Below are 8,961 nucleotides of genomic sequence, written 5' to 3'. Positions count from 1 at the left end.
ACAGACATGACTGAATGCCAAGACCAAGGAAAGGGGTTGAGATGGACAATCAAATGTATCTATCAGTGGCAGCAGTCTCTTGAAGGAGTCAATCTGAAAGTCCCACTTAAAACTCTCAGTTAAATTCAGTGGCCAGAAACTTTCCATATGGCCATTCCTGACTTCAAGGGAGGCTGGTAAATATATTCTCTATTGCAGAGTTGCAGTGTGCTCAGCTGAAAGCTAGAGTTCCGTTACTAGGTCAGAAGGAGAAAATTGGTAATGAGTAGGCAACTAGCAGTTTCTTCCACAGTGTTCAGTAAGATGCATTGTGTCTGTTTTAATCAGTTTTTTTTTCTGCTGTGACTAAAAGACCTGACAAAAACAATTTTAGAGGAGGAAGAGTTTATTTGGGGGCTCATAGCTTCAGAAGTGTCAGCCCATAGAAGATTGATTCCATTTCTCAGGGCTCTAGGTGAGGCAGAGCATCATGGCAAAAGAGGCTCAGGACATGATGATCAGGAAGGAGGGAGGGAATGGGGGGGGAGAGAGAGAGAGAGAGAGAGAGAGAGAGAGAGAGAGAGAGAAAGAGAGAGAGAGAGAAGTGCATGTGAGAGCAAAGGTGCTGTCCTCACTGTACAAAATATAAAACCCTGACAGTCCCCTAATTCCCACCTCCTTCAGCCATACCCTACCTGCTTCCAGTTACCACTCAGTTAATCTCTATCAGGAGATTAATTCACTGATTGGGTTAAGACTCTCATAAACCCATCAATTTACCTTGAAACCTTCTTCCGTTGTCTCACACATGAACTTTTGGGGGACACCTCACATCTAAACCATAACACTACCCCCCACTCTTGTGAAGTAATATTGAGTTAAGATGTTCACTGTGACTGCTTAATAGACACCTTTTAATAAATAAACGATGACTACTATCTAACAAAATTAAACATTGCTGGACTGCTGCTTTTGTAAGGAGAAAATAAAAAACAACAACAACAAAATATCCCCAAGTCATTTGATTTCTCCTTGACAACTCAGGAGATTTCTCCTTCTGAAATTCAGTTTATTGAACTTTAATTTACTCCTAAAATATAAATGATAGGGCCAGGTAGAGTGGCTGTTAAAGACTTCTAAAAAAGAAAGTGAGTATCCCAAAGACATTTACCTTCAGGGAAGTTTCCCAGATAAACGATTCCTCCAGATTTTGCTAACTCCCAACTTAAAAAAATAACACTTTCATTTTCCTTTCTTCCTTTTTCTCTGTACTATTTATCACCATACTTGATTATTTTATGATCTATCTCTTATCAATAGGAGGACGATGACCTGAAGGCAGGACATTTGTGATTTTGTTCACTGTTGGGGAACTGGATTGCTGAAAATGGTCCTTGATGATGATTTGGAGTTGTCTGGCCAACAAACCAGAAAGAACTAGGAGTTCCAGTTCTCAGAGTGGTTTCCTGGGGTTGTTGCAGCTCTTTTATGACCTTAGAGCAGTCATAAAAGACAGCTTAAAGCCTGGAAAGATATTAGGTCCTACCCACCAGCAGCTGAACAAACATGTGACAGTCTTCTAGACTTCTTGTTAGGTGTGATAAAGAGAAAGACAGCTCCTGAAATCTGGGAGTCATTCTGATGCTATCATCTCTGCCTTGATGTTCTGTGGAGCATAAACACTTTCTCAGAACAACAACATCAGACAAGGCTGCTCTGTCACCTGATTGAACAAAGCAAGACTAATCTATAATCATGACTCATGTCAGTCCGAGACCTGTTGAGAGGTGGGTAGTGGGTACAGTTTCTGTGCATTCAACATCCCTCCTAGACAGGGCCTGGGACTGTGCAACTCCTGGGACAATTGCAACTCTCTGAAATAGGTATGGAGTGCTGAGAAGGGACCATTTCACAACAATCACAACAACTCAAGGAGCCAATGAGCAGCCTCAGGTGGTACCAAGAAGCCACGAAGCTGGAGGAACATTCTGCAACTTGTTTCTGACAGCAGGGAGTAGGCACTTGGAATATTGGTGCCAAGAAGGATGGTGTAGTTGGGCTGCCTTGGAGTCTAGCGATGTGTGCGGTAGCTAGATAGAACCGGGTGGGGGGGGGGGGATGTTGCGGAAAGTCTGACACCCTCATGGCGGGGAGGGGCAAGAATTGCAGAGGTCTCAGGACGACTTTTGAACTGCAGTCCATAGAAAATGAGGGTAGTGTGTATGATCAAAACCTGGTCCTGCCAGGTCCAGCTGGAACTGCGACCGGAAGGAGGGAGGGCTGCACTCCGCGGGGCGGGGCGGGGCGGGGCGGGGCCTCTGAGGGGTCCCCTGGGGCCGCCTTTGGGAGCTCACAGGTCCAACCCGGGATGTGAGCTTAAGTTCAAAGCCCGGCTCCGCCCGGCCTCCTGGGCCAGGCGCTGCGCGCACAACCCAGCCAGCGCTGGGAGGGCGGCTGCGGCTGTGCGCGGTTGCTAAGCCCCGCGCCCCCGGAGACGTTCCCGGTGGCTGTCGCCGGGCGCGACGCTGGGCGGGCGGCGGGAGCGAGAGAAGGAACGCCAGCGCCGGCTCGTTGCTGCTGCACCTCGCTGCTCCCTGCCTTCCCGCGTCCGCTCGGCCGTCGAGCCTCGTCCCGCGTGGCCACCTCTGAGCCAGGCTCGCCCGGAGCCCTCCGCTGCCGCGCCATGCCGGCTGCCACGCCCGCCCCGCGCCCGCCGCCGCCCCCGGCCCGGCCGGCCCCCAGCTGCCCAGTGCGGCCTGCCCCTGGTAAGTGCCGCCGGGTCTGGGCGCCGCCTTGGCGGGCATGGGAAGACTTAAATCACCTTATCTCTGGACCAAGCTGGGTGCGGGATGGGGCAGCAGAGCCAGACCCCGCAGGTTGCCCAAAGCGTGTATGTGTGTCTGTGTATGCGCTTGCGTGTGTCTACACCACCTGGAACTCGCTTGCTAGAGGGGTAACGCTGTCCAAAGCTGGTTTCCACTCCTCTGGCAGCCAGATGGCCCTTCGTGGAAAACGTTCTGGGCATCCTGTGGGGTGTCACAGGGTTGCAGAAAGAGAGAAGGCGCCTGGGAGGGGACTGACGTTTATTGAGCATCTCAGTGTGCAGGCACTTTACCTAAAGTTCACCTCATTTCATCCTTTCCACACACCTGTCAAGAAGGGGGCATTAGCTTCATTTCTTCTCTGGGAAAACGGAGGCTCCCAGAACTCCTACTTTGCCTAAGATTGTGTCACTTGATAGTGATAGAACTGGAACTTGAATCTGGTCTCCCAAACTCTGACCCGTCTAAAGGAAAGAAAACTCTCGGTAGAACAGATGAAGAGACACAACAGAAATGAAAGGCGATTAGGAAAAAGACTACAGGCAGAGCATTTGGAAAATTAACAGGAAAAAAAAAAAAAGTAGGCTCGTGAAGTATCTCTTTAATTAATTTCAAATATAGGTCCACATTTACGCTTTCTTCCACGTCTGGCTCTGGGGGCGAAGTGTGGTGAGGAAGGGAGAAGACTAGTAAGTGCTGGGCAGAGGCGTTTGGGGACACCTTTTCAGAGTATCCGCCTGCTTGGGTGTTGGGGGGGGGTGAGGAGAAGTTGTGGAGGGAACTAGGTTATTATTCATTCCTGACAGTTAGTCATCTCTCCACCTTACCCCCTCCCAGTGGATCCCGTTTCCTTTCCTTTTCTTGATGTATATCTGAGAAGACAGTTGTCAAATTGGAGCTGGGTCCCACCTTCATCTCTGGCTCTCATGAAATATCTTGGCACTAGGTGACCCTGCACTTTGGGGATTATGTCAGGAGCCATGAAATTGGTCTGTGCTACTGCTTGCAGAGGTGATCTGCTGGGTTAATGCTGAGCTAGTGATCACACTGAATGAGGCATCTAGAATAGCAAACATTAGGGCTTACCCTTAGGCAAGGTAGCAAAAAAACAGGGGCCCCAGGGAGACCGAAAAGAATATTGGGTTTGGCTGATAGCCCAACTTGAGAAAAGCATTTCAGTTTAATATTTGGATAGCTTTGAGTGGTGCCAGGAAACGCTTCCCTGGAGAAAAAAATAGAAAAAAGCAGAAAGCCGTTTCTGAAAAAATGCACGGTAACTTTTTCCTTGATATTTGAAAGTTCTTTGAGGCTTATTTCCCCTCCCCCTTGTACCAGGGCTTGAACCCAGGAGCACGCTACCATTGAGCTACATCCCTACCAACCCCCTCCTTTTTTTTCCTTTCCTTGAAATTTTGAGACCCCCCTCACTGGCTAACTTGCCAAGGGTGTCCTTCAACTTGTGATCCTACTGCCTCAACCTCTTAAGTAGCTGGGATTACAGGCATGTGCCCACCACACCTGGTAATCCATGTCCTTTCAGGGAGAGCTTTGCAATCTTTGTGCACTTGGATGCCCTGAGTACTTTTACTCTCAACTTTCAGGACCCTCCATTTCTTTGTTGGAGGATGACTTGGGCTACAGGAACCTGCTTTGTTTTGGGGAACTGAGAGCAGAGAGTGTTTGGAAATTTATAACTCCTCTGGGGGCAATCCCTAACCAATGACGGATAGGTGATGAGTATTCATAGTTCAGCTTCAAGGTCCTTCACTGGGACACTCTGAGGCATGACATCTCCTGTTTTCAGAGATTTTCTGTGGAGTCACATCAAATTGACTTCCACGAATCTTTGAGTCTTTGCCTGGCATGCTTCTCTTTCTTCAACTCACTTCTTCATTCCCCTACCCTTTTGCCTAGGAATACCTCTTAGTATACTTTCAGAGGAAGTCTTACTCAGGATCTGATTCTAAGGAACCCAAACAGAAACATGGACCCTTCTCACTCAAGTAACTGGTGACCTGGGCTTGTCTGTAGGTTGCCTTTGCCTGAATTCACAAAAGGTGTTCCCCTCTGGGTGGGTGGACCCCTGTGTCCAGGCACCGAGTTGGCGAATAGGGGCTCAGTACCAGGAGCCCTTATCAGTGTGCCTCTAACTGTGCACATAGTACTTAGCATTCTGGGAGGCACTTTGAATGCTCAGAAAAACGAAAGCCAAATGGAGAGTAGTTCAACAGTCCCAAGATCTCAGTTCTAGGTTTTTCTTATCCTCCTTTTCCCCAGTTCAAGGGAAATTTTCCTTTCCATATGTTCCTGGATATTTGAATATTTCAGGCAGATGTTGTGCTTTTCTCTGGACCAGCTGGGAAAATGCCTTTGCATCTTTCTAAAGCCAATGAAGAGAAGGAAAAGGGCTGTCTTAGCCAGTGAAGCCACAGTAGCACAGACTGCTGTGGGGTGGTGGTGTCTTGTCAGGGAGGGTGGGCAGATCTCTACCAGCCTGGCTTCCAGGGCTCCCAGGGACACCCTGTCTTGACGGTGCGGTCACTGTAGCTGAGGTGGGCAGCTTTAGTTGGAGGTTTTTGCTTGATGGAGTTTCTTTTCTTTGGGTCCAGGGGCCCATTGTCTCTGATAATCCTGAGTTTCCCCACCTTTTCCTGTGGTGGTTGCCTGTTAATGTCTAAATTTGGCCCATCTGGTGGTAGAGCAGAGCCCCCTTTAAAGATGCATATGTGGGGGCGTTCTTTGAAAAGGATGCTTTTGTTAACTGCCTGGTAATATAGGTCAGAAAAGGGAAATCCAGGGAAAGTGGAAAAATGGGAAGAAGACATTTGTACTAGCAGTCGGGGAGGGGTGTTGGGTTCCATTCCCAGAGATCTGAGGCCTGTGAGTGACTTGGGGCAAGTCCTTGAACTTCTCTGGGAACCTCCGTGTCTTCACCTTTCTTTATTTAATAACAGTTGTCCAGCTGTGTGTTGTTTGATGTTCAAAGAGGAAATATTTTCATTGACTCATCAAACAGTTATTGAGCAAGCTTATAAAATCTTTACCTGGGGACAACTGGCAGTCTCTTGGGGACAGTGGTATATGTAGAGGCATTAAGATGTAGGTAGTAAGTGAGAGAATTGAAATAAACACCAGGTCAGAGCCTGCGTGAGGGGCCCGTGAATGTCTCTAAGAGTTCCTGGACTGGTCTTGAAGTCTAAGTGTCACAGAAATTTGCAAACATCAGGATGCTTTATAATGTGTGGTTATCCATTTAGGGCTCTTGACTCCATCAAAAATGGCCCTCAGATCCTGGGTCTGACATTGGAAAGCCATGTAATCCAGCCACTAAATTTTCTTATTGGTAAAGTGAGCTTGTTTAAGATTTTGCAATATGAAGCACTTATCTGATATTACAAAGGAGGAAAATGTTATAATTAAAGTGAACTTTTAGGCTGAAGAGGTTCCATTCAGCTACCTTGGGCCTGTACTCTTCAAATACTTATGGGCCTTTGAATCATCTGGGGATCCTGTTAACGTGCAATTCTGATTTAGAAGGCCTGGGAGTGAGATCATGCTTTTCTCAGTGGCTTCTAAATCTTGTAGTTGTTGCTCATTTGGGGACCACATTTTGAGCACAGGGCCTTAGGCCAGTCTTTCCTTCCCAGGTAATCTGAATCCCTTGAACAACCCTGTGTCTGGGGAGAGATAGAAAGTTCAGGTCTCCTGGGCAGGTCTTTCCTAGAGCTGGGTTGGAGACAGCTGAGAATTTCTGTCCTTGAGTAAGATGTTGTCCCTGGCAGGTAATGGATCTAATTCAACTTCCTTCAGATGCCTGAAGGACCAGGAAGAATTCAACTTTTTTTCTATGTCCTGGTACGAAGTTCTTTCTGGCCAAATGGTGCCCACTTTTGCATGCTGAGCCTGAGGAGGTAGAGGTGTATAAACCACTAGGCCTATCACAGTGTGGTGGGGTGGAGTGGGGTCAGGCATTGAAAAGTGTAATTATGACACGATGAGGTAAGCATTCTGTAGAATTCATGGATGATGGAGAGGCTGGTTAAAAAGTGAGGGAAAATGGGGGGAATTTTCCTGGTAGTAATTATATCTGGACTGGGTTTTAAAAGATGAATTACTATGACTGGAGTAGAGAAGGAGGGCAGAAGTATCTGGGGAGTTTCATTCTAGGGTTAAGGAACAGCATGTGCAAAGTAGGGTGCTGTGGAACAGCTTGATGTGTTCCTGTCATTGAATTAAAATTCCTGGGATATGAGGTGTTGTGGGAAGGGCTTGGGGGGGAGAGGGCTTAGTTCCTGAAGCTGGATTGGTCAGGATAGGCTAAGCTCTGCTGCAGTAACAAATTGAATTCATCATCTTAGTAGCTTAACCTAGGAAAGATTACTTCTCACTCACAGTATGTGTCTCTCACAGGTGAGTAGAAGGCCCCAGTTTGACATTTCACAACCTGGAATATATGGCCTGTGTAGTCACCAGTGCCAGAAAAGAGTGGGACAGTTGCTGTCTTCCATCTGCCTCCTCTGGAATGAATGCATTGTTGTTTATTTCCACACTCCATTGGCCAGAACTAAAATTGTGAGGGGCCTTGGAATTGGTGATGGGTGGAGAGGAGATGGATGGGAAGTTCAGAGAACATCATTGCTTTCCACATTTGCCTGAAGCCAGTTTCTCAAATGGAAGTAATCTTTGGGTTTCAGAAAGAAAGAAATAAAGGAAGGAAGGAAGGAAGGAAGGAAGGAAGGAAGGAAGGAAGGAAGGAAGGAAAAAAGAAAGAAGAAACTTGTTGATGCCTAGTATTAGCTTAAATTATTTTTATTACAAGGTAATTCAAATATATAGTAGCATTAGCTCCAGCATTCTGTTTACTGATCCCAAAGAAAGAATCTGAAGGACTCAACAGAGAGGGAGAAGGTTTGGGCCTTTGATTACTCATGTGTTCCTTGGGGGCTGCCGGCCGAGACAACGTGGAGGGCCAGGCTGCTTCTTCAAGCAGTGGGAATATAGAGCATAGGTTGTGTGCCCACTGTGCAGATGGATTTCTTCAGATGTTTTATGAGTGCATTCCTTTACTTTACAATCAAGGTCGCTCTGCTTTGATTCCCCACTGTTTCAGTCAGCTTTGTGTCACTAAGACCAAAAGACCTGACAAGAACAACGTAGAGGAGGAAAAGGTTATTTTGGTTTATGGTTTCAGAAGTGTCAGTCTATAGACAGCCGACTCTGTAGCTCTGGATCTAAGGTGAGGCAGAACATGATGGTAGAAGGGCCCAATGTTCTGCAGGAAAGCGGCTCAGGACACCGCAACCAGGACGGAGAGAGAGAGAGAGAGAGAGAGAGAGAGAGAGAGGGAGGGAGGGGGGGGCACAGGAGAGCAAGCTCTGTTCACTAGGGACAAAATTTGTACCCCCAAAGCACACCTCCAGTGACCTCCTTCCTCCAGCCACACCCTACCTGTCTGCAGTTACCATCCAGTTAATCCACATCAGTGGATTAATCCAATGATTAGGTTACAACTCTGGTGATCTAATCATTTCACCTCTGAATGTTCTTGTGTTGTCTCAAACATGAGCTTTTGGGGGATACCACATATCCAAATCACAAGACCTACCTAAAGTTTGGAGACAAGGGAAGTGGCCAATTTTCCTTCCCTTTGACCATGTTATCACTTCTTTAAGTCCTTCTTATGTCACCACCAGGAACGAATCTTTCTATGCCCTGGCTAGTTATCCCAACAGACCCTGAGGAAGCCATGGGTCTTGGAGGTAGGCTGCATATGGAAGATGATGGAAGGGAAGAAGAGTCAGGGTGACTCTTTGTCATGGGGGTCTAGGGTGATATGCCAGTAATTAGGATGAAGACTACAGGTGTGCCCAGCAAGGACAAAACAGAGCAAGACCACAATCCTCTCAGGCCATTTCCATCATCCTGTCTTGAACTGACATGAGCTTTCCTGAACCAGTTTTTGATAAACTGTCGCACTGTGCGGTGTCTATAGTTCCTCTATGGAACATTGAATTAGTGATCATTAGGATGAATTGAGCAGCTTTATTAACTTCTCTCTGGTGCCTGTTTCTTCTGATCTGCTGGAGTAGGTTCTGGACACATTTTGCCCAATTAAGCACTATTTTTTTTTGTCTTTTACTTGTTTCAGGAAAGTGAAAAA

The 8,961-nt window shown here is 47.1% G+C and overlaps 1 protein-coding gene across 3 annotated transcripts in view; it reads left to right on the top strand.

The window, feature by feature from the left end:
- Positions 1-2,416: 2,416 nt before the first annotated feature.
- The window catches only part of Dclk3 (doublecortin like kinase 3), a 41,081-nt gene continuing 34,536 nt past the window's right edge, over positions 2,417-8,961 (top strand). For all 3 annotated transcript variants that reach the window (XM_076843379.2, XM_076843369.2, XM_076843385.2), the window contains exon 1: positions 2,417-2,744. In XM_076843379.2, the coding sequence (XP_076699494.1) occupies positions 2,663-2,744 (82 nt within the window). In that variant the 5' untranslated portion in view covers positions 2,417-2,662. The remainder of the gene's footprint in view (positions 2,745-8,961) is intronic.

This window comes from Callospermophilus lateralis, chromosome 1 (assembly GCF_048772815.1).
Source record: "Callospermophilus lateralis isolate mCalLat2 chromosome 1, mCalLat2.hap1, whole genome shotgun sequence".
Lineage (NCBI taxonomy): Eukaryota > Metazoa > Chordata > Mammalia > Rodentia > Sciuridae > Callospermophilus > Callospermophilus lateralis.
The sequence above is the reverse complement of the archived record's forward strand: the minus strand, read 5'-3'. Positions and strand labels throughout refer to the sequence as shown.